We start from the raw sequence: 20,478 nt of genomic DNA, 5'->3' as shown, positions 1-20,478 counted from the left end.
ATTAAGGAGGAGTGTATCTGTCTTTGGCAATGTTATCACATGATTTATCAAGCAAGAAAGCAGCTAGTTCTTAAATAGGCGTCTGCCCCTCCACCATGTTTCTCTCCCTTCTGTCTTGAGCTTTCTTAGGGCAGGGGGGTGGGCAGAGTATTTGTGTATGTGTGAATTGCTTAATCATAGGATTAGAGAACCAGTTAGGTTGGAAAAGACTTCTAAGATCAAGTCCAACCATAAATTTAACACTGCTAAATCCACTGTTAAGCCATATCTACATGTCTTTTAAACATCTCCAGCAATGGCGACACAACCACTTCCCTAGGCAGCATGTTCCAATGCCGGACAACCCTTGAGGCAGTTTCTTTGTGTCATAGAGTCATTGAATCATTTTGGTTGGGAGAGACCCACAGGATCGTCGAGTCCAATCATAAAGTAAAGCTAGCACTAAACCACGTCCCCAAGAACCTCATCTAAACGCCTTTTAAACCCCTCCAGGGATGGTGACTCCACCACTGCCCTGGGCAGTGTTGTGGGGTTTTTTTGAAGGAAATAATATAGCTAAAGCTAGTTAAGTGACCTTTAAATTTCCATGTAGCTTGACACTTCAACATTGTTCACATCTGAAAATGCACTGTAAATAATTCATCAGCTGCATATGTGAAGTCCTTTTAACAGATTCTGTATGTGTCAAATATGGATCAACTTTTAATTTAGAATGCCAAGTATGACTGCGAGTCATGAACCTTACAGAGTAATTAGGTCTTAAAACTGGAGGAAATCAATTGTACCTTCTACCTCAGGTGTCCTCTTAGTACAGCAGGAAAACTGTCTATGCAAGAAGCTTCACTATCTTAATGCTTAAGAAGTATCAAATGACTTTATGCAGAAGAAGAATTATCTCAAAGACTTGTTTCTGTTGCCAAAATACAGGTGTGTGTGGTTTTTTAAAAGAGTTATATATAACGGGGGGCATTTTGCATTCTCATAGGATGAGTTTGAAATGGCCTCTGAAGCCCTGGTATGGAGGAGTTTTGAATTCAATGAAGTTTACTTCCACTCCTCTTTAAAGGTGTCCAGCACAACATGTAGCTCATGATCTCTTCTGTCCATCCTGATTATTGGTCAAGGGTGTAAGACTGGCATGTCAAGTCAGATGTGATTTGATGATTAATGTACACATAATACTTACCTTGAAGTCCTAGTATTTTTCTATATGAGTACAAATTTAAAATGTCTGATAGCTAAAGTAGAAGGTTCTTGATCAATGACTTTGTTCAGTCTAGTCTTACTTTACTTTTGAAATAAAGCTCATTAAATATAGATTTTTTTTAATTATGCTTTATTATCCAGTTGCTTCCTGTAACGTTAAAAGCTCCCCAAAGAGAATTTTTATATTTGCTAGCTGTCAGACATTTCAAGGGAGATCTTAATAGTTTAAAAATCGAGATGGATATTATTTTGGAGAAGTGTGAGCAATAAGTATGTTTATCCTGGCAGATGTGAAACTGACATGTGCATATAGCATTTCATCCTCTTTGCAAGTGGTTACAAGTGACTGAGATGTCAAGTCACTTGATATGACTTTGAACTTTGTTATGAACAGGCGTGTTAGCATAACAGTCCCTACTGATTTTTTTTTTAAGTAGAAATATTTTAAGGGCACTATTTTTAAGAATGGTAGTTATAAGAAAACAGTTGCCAGCTGAGTTTCTTATGTGCTGTTGATTTGGAATCTATATACTTATGACATGTGATTGTAGATTAAAGTTTGGATGTGTTTGTCTAGTCTGGTGACTACAAATCTCCCAGTATTGATAACTTTTGGAGGGGAGTTTGTCTCCATGGACACAAACCCACACTGAAGTGCTTTAGGAGCACTAGTACACCCTGTAGTATGATCTACTAAGTGCTTTGTAAGTGCAGCTGTTTGTGTTCTGAATTGGAGTAGTTTGTGGCCTGCATTAAGTGCAGGAAGCTTGTTTACGTGCAGAATTGGTCACATAAATGAACTGTACGCTGTGTGAAATTCCTCATTATGCTGCTCTTTGAACAGGTCTTGTGTCAATATGTGTTCTTTAACTGGTGTTTTACTACTGAGTTCGTAATTTAGTCATTAAGTAAGATGCTTGGAACAAGGGTTACAGAAAATCAGATAAATAGCCTTTTATTAATGTTGTGGCGTTACCAAGAGCAGAGATACTTTGAGGCAAGAAGTCATGCTGCCACTTAGACGTGACTACAAGCTCCTGGCTTTATATGGCTTGGAGCTGTAGCTTGAAGCAACAGAAGCTACCCATGCAGATTATTCTTACGTCATCTGTAAAATTCAGAAATTTATAATCTACTTCCCTTCTTTTCCTCTTTTTCATTCTTACCCTCCTGTCTTCCTGCACTAGCACCCTTATTTTGGGGGGATTCTGAGCCCCCTGTTTGTTTTAAATCACACTGGATAAGGTTTCACTATGTCTCACGCTCCACTTGTTCATCAGTGATTATTCTCTGTGTCAGGGTATCTGTGTTCTGAATAATTCTTGAAAGAAAAAATAAAAAGCCGCATTTTAATTTTTCATTAAGAAGTTATCTAGTTTTGTTCTATTATTTTTTAACAATGTGTTATTTTGTATTGATAGAAAATAGTATCCAATTGGTGATATACTTATTTTTCCAGAGACTTAAGGCAGACAATTTTAAGCAATAAGAAATCAGTTGAGTGGAAATGAGTCAGAATTTCCGCTCACTGTCTGTGGCTAGAATGCTTATGTAGTTCTATACAAATTTTATTCTGAGATGGAACCTTTGAAGCTACATTTAACTCTGTTTCTTCCTAGGTTATTTTCATTAATATGACAGATATTTGAAGCATCTGCTCAGAGTTATTCACATTATTGTGCTGTATTCTCTTAAATTACATACCACTGTACAAGTACGTTGTTATTTAAATCATTCAGTGGCAGATATCAATTAAATTAGGAGAAAAAAATCTTATCTATCTTTGATTCCTAGACAGACAGTGCCTTCATTGAAGTTATTTCAAATTTGTGCAGCTTGTTCTCCTGACATTTCCTATAAGCACCTCTGTCTTAAAGAGTCAATGTATATGTGAGATTGAAGTATAGCTTCCAATTTGTGTCAGCGTCCTTAGATTTAAATAAGGAAGAATGTATGCATAGACCGCTATTTAATCATAGCTTATTTCCAGGTGCTTTTTATGTAAAATAAATAATTTGTCCCTAAGTGTTCAGGACATGCTAAACAGCCTTTAGAATTTGCATTTTTCATATATGAGGGATACTGTTTACTTACAAAAATACTTACAAGTTTAAGAGTATCCCTGAGGCATGATTGGAAAATCAACAATTCTATGTTGGAAGGGACTGTAGCCGTTAAAGCACATTGTGTTTCACTGGCTGGAGGAGGGTTTATTTTCAAGTAGTATTTGATTCATATTTGTTCTTAAGATAATTTTCTTGCCTTCAGAATGCAGGGACATTCTGCTTCCTGTGATTACAAAAGAGCTGAAAGAGTTACTGGAACAGAAGGATGATCAGCAGCTCCAGATCCAAGAGAAGAAGTACTGTGTTGAATTACTCAATAGCATCCTGGAGGTTCTGAGTTGTCAAGACCCTGTAAGTATTGATGATGATGTAGATGGCTCAAGTCTGTAGTAAGCCTGAGCTGATTAGGTAGTAAATTATTGATGCTGATGAATTCTCATTTAAATTTTTAATACAAAGTCAGTGGCAAGTTGAACTTTTCTCCTATTTTTCATAAATGTAAGTTAAAGGGCAGTTTAGGTATTAAAGGTGACGTACTGAAATTTATGCCATCTTTTTTTTTTATTTTTCAATTTCATATTCTTTAAATAGTCATCTGCTGCAAATCACCAGAGTATTATTAAAAGCAGTGAGGCTGCTGTGTTTTTTCCTAGAAGAGGTTTAGGCCTTCTATGTTTTGATGGGTAAAGTTCAATGGAATACATACTGAAATGAATTAGAATGTTCTGACACCGAACTGATTATTGATAGTGTTGATGACACCAAGCCGAGTGGTGCATTTGACACACCTGAGGGACAGGATGCCATCCAGAGGGACCTGAACAAGCTCAAGAAGTGGGTAAACGTGAACCACATGAGGTTCAACAAGGTCAAGTGCAAGGTCTTGCACCTGGGTTGGGGCAGCCACTGGTATATCAATCCAGGCTGGGGGCTGAAGGAGTTGAGAGCAGCCCTGTGGAGGATGTAGGTGTGCTGGTGGATGAAAACCTGGACAAGGACCAACAATGTGTGCTGGCAGCCCAGAAAGCCAACCATATCCTGGGATACATCAAAAGAAGCATGGCAAACAGGTTGAGGGAGGGAATTCTGCCCCTCTACTCTGCTCTGGTGAGACCCCCTGCAGTGCTGTGTCCAGCTCTGGGGTCCTCAGCACAGAACAGACATGGACCTGTTGGAGAGGGGCCGCAGAAATGATGGAACCCCTTACCTATGAGAACAGGCTGAGAGAGTTGGGGTTGTTCAGCAAGGAGAAGAGAAGGCTCTGCAGAGACCTTATTGCAGCCTTTCAGTGCTTAAAGGGGGCTTATAAGAAAGGTGGAGACAGACTTCTTAGTAGTGCCTGTTGCGATAGGACAAGGGGTGATGGTTTTAAACTGAGAGGAGATATTCAGGCTGGACATGAGGAAGGAATTTTTTACACTGAGGGTGGTGAGAGCCTGGCCCAGGTTGGCCAGAGAGGTGGTGGATGAACCATCCCTGGAGACATCCCAGGCCAGGCTGGATGGGGCTCTGAGCAGCCTGAGTTGGTGAAGATGTCCCTGCTCATGGCAGGGGTGGCACTGGGGGAGCTGGGAAGGTCCCTTCAACCCAAGTATTTGATGGTTCTATGAGTGTTCTAAGTATTTAGAATAATTTTCAAATTTTATCTTGCTTCATTTATAAAAACCTTTTTAATTTCTGAATAATGTTTTTCCATGTATAAATGTTCTAGGTTATGGTTTCTGCTTTCAGCAATACCTGTGTAAAACAGATTCCTTTTCACTATACTTCACTTTGGGTCTGTACTGTAGTTTCTTCCTCAGACTCCTGAAGTTCTGGAGCACTGTAAAAATTGTGATCAGGGTGGTTACTTTTCTCATTTGAGATAGTATTGAATTGACTTTTTATTCCTTTGCTTTTTAATGAGCAGTAGGTTATTTGATCGAGTTTTGAGGAATTTATTCAGAGAAAACCTCATAATTTATTACATTAGGAAAGTTGTAATTTCCTCTATGAATATGTGCTGATTTCTCCTGAACCACAGTTTTCTGATACATGTGTTCAAACTTTGCAGGCTTTGGATAAAGGCAAGTTGTCATTTTTCACTATGGATCATTTTTCTAGTAATGAAATCACTGCAGCATGTTGCTTGGTTTCATAAAAATCTTTGAGTTTGAAACTGAAGAGGCTTGTCTGTTTGCACAGGGCAAGTTTTGCTTGTGTATCATGAGTTATGTTCAGCATTGCTTTAGACATAAAAACTTCAGGAGGGGTTGATACAAGGTGATACTTGGGAGACATTGGAACATTTGGATTTCAAATGGAATTCATAAGAGAAATGTTGGAAGTATGATAGGGCAAAGAGTGAAGTTTGAAGTTTATAGGGCTGTAATGTAAAGTAAACCAATTTCATTACTGCATACTTTAAAAGGTGAAACACAGCCATGAGGCAAGATGAGTTAATACTCTCTGCATGTGTAGCACATAAATTAAGTTTATTTTCGAACTGAACGATTGGAGTCCATAGTAACAGAAGCTGACATATTAAAGATTTGTTAGTGCTGACTGAAAATACGGGTTTGTAGCTCATGTTTGTGTGAGAACATTTCTGTGTGCGGTACAGCATGAAGAAGTCGAATACTTGTTGCTTGGGATGCACATAAGTAACTACATGCAGTCTGAAGACTAGTTTGTAGATTCTAACTTGTTTATTTTCCAAGAGTAGGAACTGATATACCCAGAATGATGTAGCAACACAATGGGCTGGTTTCCAGAGAAAAAGTATTTGAAAATGTAGGGGTTTTATTTTTAAAAAATGCTATTTTATTCATTTCTTGAGCAACCATTTCTAAAGAAAAACACCCCTTTCAACCTGTATCTTATTCATATTTTAAGTGCAACTCTTGGCACACAACCAGTTACTAAGTACAATTCCTGTTAATAAGTATTTTTGTTCATTTTTGGAAGTGCTTGTTAGTTTCCATCTTGGGGAAAAAACATTTAAAAGTATAGATATATTTTATTTGTTTATTTTTCCTTAATATTAGTAGAAACATAAAGCTTGAGGGATGGAAGATGGCCAATATCTGAACTGATACATCTCCTATAGAAATGTCTATAGAAGTAAGGTGTAAATTAAGTGTTTGTTTCAGTAAATTCCACATTTGAGAGGTTTCTAACTTTGTTTTGGGCAGCTCTGTGAATGAATTACTGTATGTGTGCCTCAAGGACTTGAAACGATTAGACAAATATTGTAGACTTCATTTGGGAACATTTTAATTGAAAACTACTTGATTAGTGTGTGCTGCTGAGAGCTTTGGAAAAGCTCAATTATTTTTTCTTGAGATGTTCTCCCTTTGATATTAGGCAAATATTTAGCTGAATATAAAATCACATGCATTTTATAATTGGGGAGAATGTTATGTTTAATAACAGTGGGTGGTTTGTTTTTTTTGGTGGTTTGTGGTTGGTTGGATGGTTGTGTTTTTTTTTTTGCTTGGTTGTTTTTGTGCTTTGTTTTGTTTTACCACTCAGTATTACATGTGTGTCCAGATCAGAGGTTTAAGGGGTGATTGTACTCTTCACAGGTTTGGACTTCAGTCTTCTAAAAATCCCGTTCAAATTATAGAATTTGTCTAGAATGATGTTGTTCAAAGTATACAATGCATTCTGTGCTTTTACTTCTATTGAAGAATGTAGCCAGGCAAACTTTGTTGAATTATGACAAAAAATTGCTTTTTAGGCAACATGTAACCTATTATGTCATGAGAATTGCGGAAAATTTAACATGTGTATTTAAAAACTCCAATGCATTCACCCTTGTTTAAAACAAGTGTCTTTTCTTCAATAATTTATTTTTAGGAAGGTTGCCTATAAACTGGAGATTCTCTGTGAGATGTTTGGTGGCAGTTATCTACAGATTGTATTTGTAATAAATACTGATGAGTTTCTAATATAAGGAGAAAAGTCCCTTGGAGTAGATTTAAATCCAACAGTGGTCTCAGCATTGATGACTCCTCTGGAGATGTCATATTCAGGAGTATTAGAAACACTGTAGAATAGCTGGGACATGAACAGAAGAACCAGGTGCTTTTGTTGAGAAAAATACATACCTTGGCATGCCTGCTGGCAATACAATTCCTGACCAGAGATAATGTGGGTATTAGAATATATTAAGATATATGTCATTAAATACAAGACGGTGTTGTTTTAACTACAATGGCAAATGCACCACTGTCACCAGTATTTTCTTCTTTCCTTGGCAAGCAATCCATGGGTTACGGTCTCATTTTTTTAGCTATGCTAGACACTGGTCCTGCTTAAGTACTAAAAATCTGCTTTTGATATGACTTATCTGAAGGTGAAAGAAGACCAAAGGAAAGGAACCCCTTCAATACAGCAGTATCTAAGACATCAGGCAGTAATTTGTCTTTAAGACACAGTGCAGATTTCTCTTGAGTGCAGCACAGATGTTTATTTTCCAGCTAAAGTGAGAAACTTTGTGTCAAGGATATAAAATTCTGACTTGCAATGGGAAATACTGCGTATCACATACTTGTCCAGGGAAATGAAAAACATATGGCTAGTTTGTTATTATATGATAGTATTCAGGTATTCAGTGTGATCTACATATAGAGAATTATTTTGTTTATTAACCAGATTATTTCTTGTGGAATTGTACTTGAACATTAAGATTAATGCCATTTTCTGTTGAATAATTAATTTCCTGTAACTCTTAGTATCTTTATAAGAAAATGGATGATTTGACCTGCTAGAGGAGAAAACTTCAGGTATTAGTGGCAGACTCACTTTACAATATTAATTATAAGCCTAACTTTGTCTTGAAAACACCAACATCTTGTCCGTATTTCTTATTTTTTTCCCTCTGATTACATAAATCTGGTTTGGGATTAGTGTTTAAAAATTCTTGTAACTAATCTTCGGTATTTGTGCATTGGATTTATTCTGTTAAAATCATCAGAAGGAGAATATAAACGTAAGACAGATAAGAAGCACGTTATATGTTTTGTGTGGTCAAAATGTATATTGTGAGGTGACCTTTGAAGTTGTTACAGGATTTTTGAGGAGTTTATTTTCTTTGTCAAAGAGAAAGATGCTGTGAAATTACCAGCTCTGCTCTGCTGTTCTGCCCTACGTTGTTTGGTGAGTGGGAACATGTGAATCATCAGATCCTTGTGTTCAAACACTTGCGTCTTCAGCTGCTGTCGAGCTGCTGCAGGTAGCAAGTATGTTGTTAAGAACACTGGTCTATGGTAATGACTTCATTTTTATGAATAGACAGTCATTGTTAGGCATCTGGGTGAGATGCTTATTTTGGATTTTAAATTGCCCCTACAGCAACCAGCGTTTGGACATAGACAGCATTGTTTTGACTGAATCGTGTCTATAATTAGCCTCATAGCTTGAGAGATGCTTTTAGCACCTGTGAAATACAGTTAAAGCTTGGAACTGCAAGTAAGTTGTTGACGAAGAACATGGTGAAATCGCTGCCTTTTTGGTTGTGTTTTAATTGAAAACAGTTCCCTTTTCCCCATTTACAACAACTTTGCGTGCAATCTGACGTATGTCCTGTAGTTTAATATTTACTGTACTGGAACAAGCTTTTACTTATTCAGCTTTACATGGTTAAATGTAACAGTAAACTCTTTCTCCTGGAATCTAAAATAAAATCTTCATTTAGACTACAAATTAAAGTGAGATGTATAATGTGCACAAAGTTAGTAATTGGCAGAAGCTACATTTTAAGCTGTTGATTATGTTAGCAAACAATTCTGGAAGCATTTTAGAATTGTACAGAAATTTGTAAATAATTTGGCTAATGTATGGTATCATTTGCCTAATGTGTGGTTATGTTTTACTAGAAGAAAGTACAATTTTGTCTCTAGAGGTTTTTTAGGTGATCTTTTTTTAAAAAGAGAAAAAACAAGATAGAGACAAGGAGAGTATTGAGTTAATTATTAAAGTTGATATGGGGAGACATGCACTGTAGGTTTTTATTTCTAGTTTCACTGTTATTTCCACTGCATTTAAAATACGAATACAGTTTATGGTTTTCATATTATTTGACTGACATAAACCTTAAAGCTCAGAGTATACATATTGAGAAGTAGAGGAGATGGTAGAGAAAGCATCCTTGTCAAAGCACCCTGACAAATGTCTGCTGTGCAACAACTCTAAGGTGCCGTCTTTTCATAAATATGGGCCCGCACCAGAGAAACTTAAGTTGAAAAGATAACGCCAACTGCAAGCAAATTATTCTGTGAATACTTTGTTCATTTATAGAATATACTAAATTTTGAAACGCTGTAACAGGTGAGAAGATCGTTTTAGGCTTTCATGTGTCATAGCCACAGGACACAATAGGGTTAAATGGTAATAGTAAATAAATGAGTAGGTATGAGTGAGGTCTCTGTTGCAAGGGATGCTGGCCTGATCCAGGTTAATCAAAAGAGGAGAAAAAAAGGAGAAAATATTGGATGTCTCAGATTAAAAACAGAGTCAGAAGTGGTTTCTCCTGGAGCTCAGCCACCTAAAATATTGTTAAGAGATCACCGTGGCTTCTGTGATTGTGGTGTTCTTTTCATATGACATGTGATGACAAGAAGTGCCTTGTTTGTTGTAAGCTATTTCTTTTTCTGTTAGAAATTTGTTTAGACTTTGTTTCTTTGATTATTGAATGCTAGTTTCCAGAGTTGTCTAGTGATCAGAGTAAGGTCAGTGAAGTTGTTGAATATTGAGGTTATACCCCTCTGCTCAGTGTTCTAAAATAAACAACGAAATGTCCTTTTGCAGACAACATGTCAGAGGTGCTGATCATTTGATGTGAGTTGGTGACTATTTGCCATTGGGATGCCAAGATGACTCAAAACTTGGTTGTGACAGCTGGTGGGTCTCCAGGGGAGTGTGTCAGCCAGGTTGACCGGTACCTTGGCAATGGGGCAAAAGAGTGGACCATCTTCAGTTTGTGAAGATGAAAGGAGAAAACTTTCTCTTTGAATAATTATATACTTTGTGACTGCAAGCTAATATAATTACTGAGCTCCAGACTACCCTGAGGGCTGTTGACAGATGTGGAAAACTATGAGACAATTTGCCTCAGTTATCTGGTACCAGGGCTCCTCAGTTATTGGGAAAACATGAGTCCATTGAGTGAGGGATGTGCAGTGAATATTTCAAACCAAAACCAGTTATGGGATAGGTAGGGCTAAAATTGGACTGTGCCACTTGAAATGAGGATTCCACCAAAATTACTGCAACTAAGGAGCAGTAGGAGCCAGAAGAATTGGTGGTGTTCTTTTAGTAGAGGGGTTATATTATACAACTTGAACTGTCAACATGAAAATAGTTGGTTTCTTCTTCCTTTTACAAGACATATGGATTTAATACCAAAACTGTTTTTTTTTTTTTTCATTTACAGGCATCAACTTATCACCATATTCAAGAAATAATGGTACAGTTATTACGCACAGTGAACAGAACTGTTATTACAATGGGACGAGATGATCCCTTAATTGTGAGTAATATTTTAATGTATTTTTAATGCTTTGAAATTAATTTTATAGTTATCCTGAAAAAATGCAAATATGGTATTTGCAGAGTCCTCATTTGTGTGCTTTTTTAGGTTTAGGGTAAGAGGTCTAAAGCTTTCCTCTTTTTTCATTCAGCTGTGCGTCTGTAGTTTCTTTTGAAGTGTAGTTGAATATTGTGAGATTTGTGTATTCTCAGAAACAAATAAACACTAAAGTTAATTGCTGTTTGCAAAAAGAAGGGTTTACAAACCTACATAATAAAGGCGCACTTCAACATATTGAAAATAGTGTTTCTATCAATCTAAAGTGGAAGTGTGTGAGTAATACTAACAGAAAAAAAAACGCTATTCTGAATAGCTTACGTAAATAATTGATGGGTGCTCTGTTTTACTCATGCTTTTCTTTTTGGTGGGTTAGAGTTGCTATGGAACAGCTGCTATTCCTGGCTCTGTTTCTGGAAGGGGAAGATGATGCTCTGTGTGCACAGGGAAAATATCTGGGGATGAGCTGGCACAGAACACTCACCTGAGATTTTTGTGGAGTTTCCGTGGTTTGGGAGTTATATCCAGGGACAGATTCTGCAATTTATTCAGATTTAAGAACATATTTCATGAGCAGTCCTCTTGATTTAGAATATTTGTGAGAACGCAAGCCGGTTGTGTTCAGCAGGAATTATGGAACTTGCCATTCAGACTGTGCACTTAAGAGAAGATGTATATTAATTGTCAGTCTTTAGAGATGTACGTTATTCTGCAAAATCATGAGCAGCATTTACTTGATTGTTTTGCCACAAGAGGTACATTGCACATCTTTTAAAATGTGCTTTGTTTCCTTATTCATTTCGGAAAACAAAAAACAACAATTTTAGATCGTTGCCAGTCAGAGCATGTGTGCTAATCATTGAGGTCTTCAGAGGACATATTTGCCAATGGTTGCTTCAAACTCCCTGCTGGTATATCTGCAAGGTTCAGAAATTGTATCATTAACTGTTTATCACAACTCTAGTCTGTTATTCTTTTTGTGACCCCCTGGTTTGCACACATGGTCATAATGGGCAGAGGCTTTCAATGAAGACCCAGTTGCAAAGAAAGCAGCATGTGAGTGTCATGGAAAACGTAATCAATCTCTTAAGGAGTATTTCTGGGTACCATAAGCAGTAAATGAAGAAGTAAAATGAAACTGTAATAATTCGGCAATAAAGATCCTTATCATTAGGAAACAAGCTGGTTACAGTAAATTGAAATGGCTTCAGAAATCTGTTGTGATGTTTTTTTTTCCTCATCTACTGTAATTTGTTCAGCTGTTTTTACCTTAAAAGATCACATCCAGTATGAATTTTGAAATACAGATGTCTGCTAATAACGCTTATAAGCACCTATGCGTATGTGTATATTAAGCATTTTAGAGGTTTTTCAAAGCAGAGTTCCAATAAATTATAAAGTCTTCTAGAGCTGAGACAAGATCTCTCAACAGAGCAGTCTTTGACATGCGACACGAAGAAGTTGTTTGTAATGAACAAAGTAGCCTTGCATTCAGAAAGCACTGTTGAATTAAGCTCAGCTCATGCTCTGTGTACTACCTTCAGTTCACCCAGTTCATTTGCAGGTCTGCTTTAAAACTTCTTGAAAGGACCAAACCTGTTGAAAGCCTGAGTGCTTAATCTTTTAAAAATGAAGCACGTAGTCAGAAATTATGGCTTTCTGAGCTAAAGTTGCTGGAAGTATGGCGAACTCTGCAAGTCTAGGTGGGATGTATGGAATAGCTGCTGGTTTAAATTTACAAGACCTGTAATTCCTTGCAAGTTTAAATGTCTTGCACTGAGTAGAGTACTGGATTTTATTTACCCAAGGTTTCTTTTGCTTTCTGACAGCAATAAGCATGTTAATTTTCATATTCAGGTGTCCTTTTCACAATCTTCTACCTTGTTGGCAGAGAAGGAGTTAAAAGGATTTTGGGTTACAGTTGCCTTTATTTTTCTTGCTATAATGCCAATTGAATCTAAGGGAAGGTGCTGTGCTCAGCTGGTGAAAGCCTGCTGGGAGCTTTGCTCCTGTAATTATTGGGAAGTGAAGGCTCGGAGGACATCATCCCTTCAGGACAGGGTGTCTGTGATGGAAAAGTAATTTAGCTCTCTGCAGCTACTGCAGAGAAGACTTACTTAAACGCCAGTCTTGCCTTCATTGTGATGTTCTGCCACTTGAAGGCTTTAACAGCTGCTGGGTTATCTTCACGATATAAAAAAAATCCTTGACTGTTTGTAGTTGAAGTGCTTTTAGGCTTGTAATAGAGGGACAAGTTTGTTGTCAGAAGTTGGCTATTCGATCTTTGTATTTAATACTTTATGAAATTTAAACTCTTAATTAAAGGGTGTTGTGATGTGGTTAAGTCCCTGCTGCAGTAATTGTAGAAGTAAACCATATAGGAGCATGTGGTGTGCAGAAGTACTTGGTTAGGTAAATAAAAATATCACATTTACATTTTAAAGCTTTCCTTTGGTACTCCCAAACTTGATTTTGTTCACAATATGAATTTAGCATGATGAAGAGACTGTAGTTATGCTACGCAGAAAAGGTCTTAGAAAATATTTATGTAAGATATTGTACTAACACTTTGCAGGAAAGAAAACAGTGTGCTCAGTTAACCAAAGCTCCTCTAGATAGCACACAAGTCTTTGGGGAAATAATGACCATAGAAACAATTTGAGAGAGCTGCTGTGGTTGGAGAATATGATGTATTCAAATATACACACAGCCTAGCTGAAAGTTCCAGCTTTATTCAGTGTTCCAGTTGAAATTGAAATCCTTTTCAAAGCTACAGAATGATTTCACAAAAGAGATAAATTTCCCATTCATTTTTCTTTTCCAAGGAACAACTGTTCACTTCCTTTGTAACGTAAATGTTGTTTGTTATTAATTGACTCCTGAAACCTAAGAAAAATATCTCATTTTATTGCAAAACATAACATCACATTTAAAGAACCTAGAAATTTAGAAAATATACATTAGATAATACATTTCATTAGGAAGGTGCTTTGTATCTAAGCTAGCACAATTACTAAGGATTGTGGCTTTTTCGAAAGACCTGTAGTCCACAAAATTCTAGCAAGTCTGGTGTGAAATGCTGTTACATGAGAGACAAATCAGTATTTTATTTTCATACATTCTATATTTTTAAAGAAAGTTAGGTTGACTCCTTAAAACAGCAATTTCAAATACAGTAGTTCTGGACTCTGCCATGTTCTGTGCAATGCTTTACAAACAGCATTTTGTCATTTAAATATGTATTTCAGAGAATCCTACAATATTTTCTATGCAAGTGCTGTCAAGTAGCTTTGGGTTTGTGTTATGGGTTTTTTGGGGGGTGGGTTGTTTTTGTTTCTATTTTTTTGGGGGTGTGTGTGTGTTTATTTTCAATTTAATTGGAGACCATGTTTGTATGTATTTGTAACATATATTTCCTACTCTGGTAGCTGGTTTTAGGCATTACACTGTAATTGTCTAAATCAGAGAGGTTTTTATAGCCAGTACAGTTATCTTCTAATGCTCTACCCATTTCTGTTGCTTTTCTAAATTTGATATCATAAATTGCATAGTGTGCATCTGGTAATTTTCTTAAATTTCCTATATTAATTAATAATTGATTGCTAAAATACTTAAAAATATTAAACAAGAAAACAAAAAGCAATGCTTATATTTTTTCACATATCTTAGATTCCCCAATTATGTGTTGCAAAGCTATGAAATGTTAGGTGTTTTGTGTTGCTAGGATATCAACATTTCTCTGTTAAATCTAAACAAAACGTATAGCAACTAAGCACTCTTACCCTCTTGCTGTGGCTGATGCATACCGTGACTAACACTTTCCCACTGTTACCTTTTAATATAATAAATAGCCTTTCATGCTAATGTTGTCTAAAATTCTACGTAGAAAGCCTATTGTGTGTGAGGTGCTGTGGAGAAGACTGGGTATGAGAACTTCTTGCACTTAGGAGGTGTGGCTTTATTGTGGAACTATGATGCTTATCCTTTTGTAGGAATAATTGACTTCTGGCCTACTTTTACTTAATTTTCAGTCAAAGTATTGCATGATTGTTGTTGGCAGTCGGACTCTGGAAGAAGAATGAGGTACTTCTGTCTGTGTTTTAGATAAGTCATTTGTTTGGATGTTAAATATGTATTTTAGAACTTGGCTGGCTGGTGCTACTACTGCTTACTCAAGAAAAATCTCCTTTATACTGAAGTTCTGAAGTAGAGAACCCTGGGAGCAACCTTTCTGAAGGACAGTGCTACAGCAGCACTCTAATTTCATAGTTTCTTTCAAGGAAAATGAATGCCTTGAAGGGGGGGAACTTGAAAACACTTAACAGAGGGCAGGCTGAAAGACAAGTGAATGTTCTTAAATTGCAGCATTGGGAGCTGAGAGTCGGCTGGCCCAGATACCTGGAGTGTTCCTCTGCTGCTGGGTGTGCGTATGTCAAAAAGAGAATTTCATATCCGTATATAAATAATACTTACTTTAGTGATAGAGAATTGAAAAACAACTGACGGAGGAATACGGAGAACAAAGACTAATTTTGACTGAAAGATTAAGGATTAAAAATAGTCTAAAATTCTGAATCCCATCAAGATCAGACATTAAAATATAGAACCTGTAACCATTTTAATCAGTACATTTTAGTTTTTCAGAAGTACTGGTGTTTGTGCAGGTCATAAGAAAGACTGAGAGCCTTACTTAGAACTATCTTTGGTTGGACTTTCTTAAAGTAAATAGAGTATTCCTGTTCTTGCATAGTTTTCCTGACCCCAGCAATCGATTTTTGCTATGTGGTGAATCAAAATACTGTGGTTTGTTTAAATAGAATAATCTGGATACTTTGGAAAATATATTGAAGGCATCATATTAATTACGCATGCAAACCAAAATCAGACAGCTTAAAATGAGTTTTTTGTGCTTATTAACAAAAAGAAAGACAAAAAAATTGCTTTTACATGGTAACAAATTATTGAAAATAAATTTACTACAGAAAAATAACTTACTGGTTTCTCTAGTGTTACGCAAGTTGGTATTGCTTATTATTATACCTTTAACACAGACAATATTAATCTTAACATGTTATTTTAATACGCAAGGAAAACTTATACACTTATAAGTCCTTCATTGTATCAACTATAGAGACTAATGCAAAACGGGAACGCTGTTGGCATACCAGCATAAGCAGTATATGTATTTGAGTGTAATATAATGACATGCTCTGATGTAATAATTGAATTCTTACCTTGTTATACCTGCAAATTATTATTGAAGAGCACTTCTGACTCACTACATGCATCCTTTTTGCTCATAAGAAATTGTATAAGGCTTTTCTTTTGAGAAACCTCCAAAATAATAATGTTGTGCCTGTCATTTCCATCCTGACTGAACTTAACATGAAAATGTTTCTTGAAACTGTCAGTCCTTTACAATTTTGATAAAGTAAGCCATGTCACATATAATGTGCTCTTTTAAATGAAATCTAGTTTTATCAAAAAACTTAGTTCTTCCAGACAAAATTCTTCTGTGCAAAATTGTTTTTAATGTGTTTTTATATGTGTAATTAACCCTAAGAATTGAAGGAACACAGAATTGTACAAAAAGTGTACAGACATTTTGAACTAACATTGAACAGTTAATACAATATAAGTTAGAAAAATAGGATCCAGGAGTTAATTTATTGAATACCCTGGCACCATTTGAACTAATTAACCAGAGTCACTTCTAAGAAAAGGTCTGCAGTACATTCCACTAAACATAAAATACATTATTTGGGGTTTCAGGGTGCCCTTTAAATTTGCTTTGGAAAAGCCTTTTCCCCTCTGCCCCCCATATGAAACGTACCCATGTTTTTATGAGCAAAATAATAATATCACCAACTATTAGGTTACATTGTCATACTCTGTGCTAGCTGGTAACTCAATTATATTTGAAGGAAAGAAATAGATGCATTGACATCTGATAAAATCCTTTCAATACACATATTTTTTGGATATAATACAGATAAGTTCATTAAATAGTATTTTTTATTATCAGTTTTGTATCATGTATCAACTTATATCTTAAGGCAAAAAAACCCCACATCTTGGGACATTTTGGTATAGAGGGACAGGTCTTAAATAATTTAGCAAGACTGTAGCCAAAACGGTTATTATCCTCTGTTCAGCAGTTGTGTGATGGCATCTGAGGCGTTGTGTCCAGTTTTAGGCTTCCAGATAGATGAAAGACATGAGTTACTGAAGGGAGAGTGCCAAGGTGAGTGCACCTGCACGTAAAAGGTGAGGAGAGACAGTGAAAATTGCATTTGTTCAGGCTTTAATAAGTGTAAGCTTAGGAGAGAGGCTTTATTATCCATTTCATTCTTCTGGAAGGTGTTTTTGGATGGGGCAAGATGTAATGGACCAAAGTTAGAACACAGGAAATTCAGATCAGAAGTTAAGAATACAACTGGAACAGCTTGCGCCAAAAGGTTGTGGATCCTTGTCTATGGAGACACTCAAAGCTCAAATTCACCTAGTTGGACCTTATTTGAGTAGGGACTTAACACTCGAATTCCAGAGATATTCTATTGTCTTATGACTCTTTTTCAAAGAAGTCTTGTTAAACAGCTAAAACTTCTAAATGGGTGATTTTTAAATGGAACCAATAAAAGGACAGAATAAAACTTAACCTGAAATTCATTTTTTTGTTGTTAAATGTTAGATGACAGAAAAAAAAATCAGTGGTGATGTGAAATAATTTTAATTGTCTCTTTTGAAGAGAGATTGGTTTGAAAAATGTAGATTTCCCTGAATTTGTTCTTGATTATGCAGTTTGTTTAAAGATCAATGAAGTTTTTTACTTTCAGTCCATTTTGCTTATAAATAGGAATTAAAGAGTGTGTGGCACCATTAGCTGTGTTTACCACCATTTTTTTAAAGTAGATATTTAAACCTCTTTATTTTTGGAAAGTTGAAAAAAAATGTCCTTACAAAGCATATGAAAGTGTCCTTGTCAAAAATGAGAGCTTCCTTCTGAAAGAAACCATTTCTTTTTGAAAACAGCATCTTCATGTGCCTTTGCTCAGTGAGATGATGTAAGTAAATTCAATACTTTTGGTTTTTCAGATACTCTAATTAAACATTCTTTAGCTTTGCAGTTCTGTAATAGCACATTTTCAGGCGTGTGCTCTCCGACCTCTTTCTCTTCCAGTGTCTTTTGAAATGTAAAAGGATTCCTAAGGAAGTCAAATCCACCAGAAGCATTTTCTTTTCACCTTTTTGGTTTTTCTTCTGAACTCCTTTTTCTCGGGAGCTGGGGGATCAGGTGGCAGCTTCTGCGGTGAAGCTGAAGCTGGATCTTGGTCTACGTGGTCCAGCATTTTCAAAATCTGATGAAATCTTCCTTCTTGTTGTCTGAAGTCGTATTCCACACTATACAAAAAGGAAGCGATCTAAGTTAGTGAGAAATTCCCTCTTTAAGAAACACGTGCAAAGGATGCTTACCTCATTAGAATAATTTGGCATTAGTCGATATTAGAGCTTGGTTAAAACACAAAGGTATATAAGTTGCTACTTTGAAAATAAATCCATTCTTAAACTTTTCTGAGGGGAAACTTTTTCTTATATAAGAACTCCAGCATTGTGCCCAGAACAATGCAAAAAGAATAAGTGAGAAGAAATGAAAATGTACTAGCATGACGCTTTATCAATTTTATTCAATAGCTAGATTTTGATACTGTAATCTAATTCTGTCATATGTTTGGCATGAATTCAAAACTCTCACGTGTTTAACTTTATTAAATGTGAATGTCTCCCGCTAGGATACCTACTAGGACCAAAAAGACATGAAATTAAGCAAATATATAAGTCTTTGAGATAAGTGGTATTAGCTAACAGGAAAGTAGAATGTAACTCATTTTCTCCATTGAGACCAATAATTACAATTGATGACAAATGAGAGCCAAGATGTTAATTAGATAAGAGCAGATATGTGCATAACGTGAGGTTCGAGACAATCAATGCGGATCGTGATTAAGCAGCCTGATGCAACCAGCACAGTTAAACAAAAACAAAGAAAAAGTTAGATAAGATGCAATGCTGTCTGGTTTTTCTTTATTTCACCCATCATTTCTGGGCAGGAGAGTGGGCGCTGTGTCAAATATGTCTGCTGTGCAAGTTTTAGCAGGTGAAAGGGAGAGAAGAAAGGAGCGGGTTGTATTCTCCATAGTGCAGGAGCTTTGGGAGGAAAGAGGAGGCATCATCAGAGGGATGCTGGATGTCACCGGAATGGGGCACTGAGTAGGAAACTCTCTAAAATTAGTAAATATGCAGATCCTTAAACATTATCAGTTGTATTTGTATGCATATAGAAATCCATAAACATCGTTGAATAAATTGTTGAAATTAACTAGAAGCTTGGTTGCCTTATAATGAATATGTTTTAGGGTTTTTAATAAAATGAAACAACTCAGTTGGCAAAAAGAAAGCAACAGGAGTATTCTAATTTAGAATATCTGGAGAGGTATCTCAGGACAGGGAGCAATACATAATAAATATGAAAGAAGCAGAAGAAAGTGATATAAATGGTAAATTTGATCAGTGTCCCCAATTTTATCTGAATATTGCTACTACTGCAGCATAATGCTTTTCAGTATTCACAGATCACAAATACTAGAGAATTAAATGTCTGGTTTATAGTGTATGTAAGGACAGCATCTGCTAATGTTCCTGTTTTCTTCCCTTTTTAAAAGTTTTTAAGTTCATGTTTGAGTGATCATTTCTAGAGGCAAGAGATTCAGTCTTCATTTAATACTGTGCCTTATATGCTGAGATAACTGTTTTCCGTTGCTACTTGCATTGGCTTATTATAATACAAGTATTAGTCTTACAGGATCTAGATTGAAAGTCGCAAGTCATCTCGCATAACCTTGCTGGATAGTTAATAAAGCTAAACTTAGAGCCACTGGAGACCTATTTCCTGCTAGACTGAAAAGCTCTTTATTACTTTAGTGATCAGTGTAATCCACATTTGGATTGATATGAGATTAGGATATTGATTGACTTGAGGACTGCTTAAAATGTGCATGATAAAGATGGTTCAGTGAGAGTGACCCAACATTCTGCTTGTGCAGTGTTTGAATCACTGAGGTTCTTCAAGAGCAGGAAAATGGCGATCAGGATGAAATATGTGAATCTATAGTTAATGGCAACAGTGATGTTATGTTAGTGGAAAAATTACTTGCATGGATTTTTAGGCTACATAAATCACAAGAATTGCAAGGGTTCGTCTAGAGTAAAACCTGATAACAATTACCTCTTTCAGAATGGTGACTACTGCATATGTTATGAACATGAAATATTAGTTACTCAGGATGCTTTTTTCTTAACCATGTCTTGTGGAACATCTCTCTAAAGTGAAAACTATTATGTTTCCTTGCTGTCCTCTGTTTTATCTCTTTAAATAGAAACTCTTTAGAGGAACTGCGTTCTCTTGTATGTATTCTACTAATCATTGCACTGTAAGCCTCCAGGCATCATTATCATTATAAACTTCCTAGTAAATCAAAAAGGCACATTAGTGTTTCATTTATTCCTCCATTCTTTCCTTCAAATACTTGTGCTTGTCACTCAGAATCTTTCCTGTATTCAAACAGTGTAAACTAAAAA

The 20,478-nt window shown here is 36.1% G+C and overlaps 2 protein-coding genes across 2 annotated transcripts in view; one reads left to right on the top strand and one right to left on the bottom strand.

Moving 5' to 3' along the window:
• The window catches only part of DOCK2 (dedicator of cytokinesis 2), a 170,603-nt gene that overhangs the window by 50,245 nt on the left and 99,880 nt on the right, over positions 1-20,478 (top strand). The window contains exons 26-27 of the mRNA XM_065030122.1: positions 3,475-3,623; positions 10,690-10,785. Of these exons, the coding sequence (XP_064886194.1) occupies positions 3,475-3,623; positions 10,690-10,785 (245 nt within the window). The remainder of the gene's footprint in view (positions 1-3,474; positions 3,624-10,689; positions 10,786-20,478) is intronic.
• The window catches only part of INSYN2B (inhibitory synaptic factor family member 2B), a 38,069-nt gene continuing 33,941 nt past the window's right edge, over positions 16,351-20,478 (bottom strand). The window contains exon 4 of the mRNA XM_013367329.3: positions 16,351-18,243. Within this exon, the coding sequence (XP_013222783.2) occupies positions 18,057-18,243 (187 nt within the window). The 3' untranslated portion in view covers positions 16,351-18,056. The remainder of the gene's footprint in view (positions 18,244-20,478) is intronic.

This window comes from Columba livia, chromosome 14, assembly GCF_036013475.1.
Source record: "Columba livia isolate bColLiv1 breed racing homer chromosome 14, bColLiv1.pat.W.v2, whole genome shotgun sequence".
Classification (NCBI taxonomy): domain Eukaryota; kingdom Metazoa; phylum Chordata; class Aves; order Columbiformes; family Columbidae; genus Columba; species Columba livia.
This window is presented reverse-complemented; position numbering and strand designations above follow the sequence as displayed.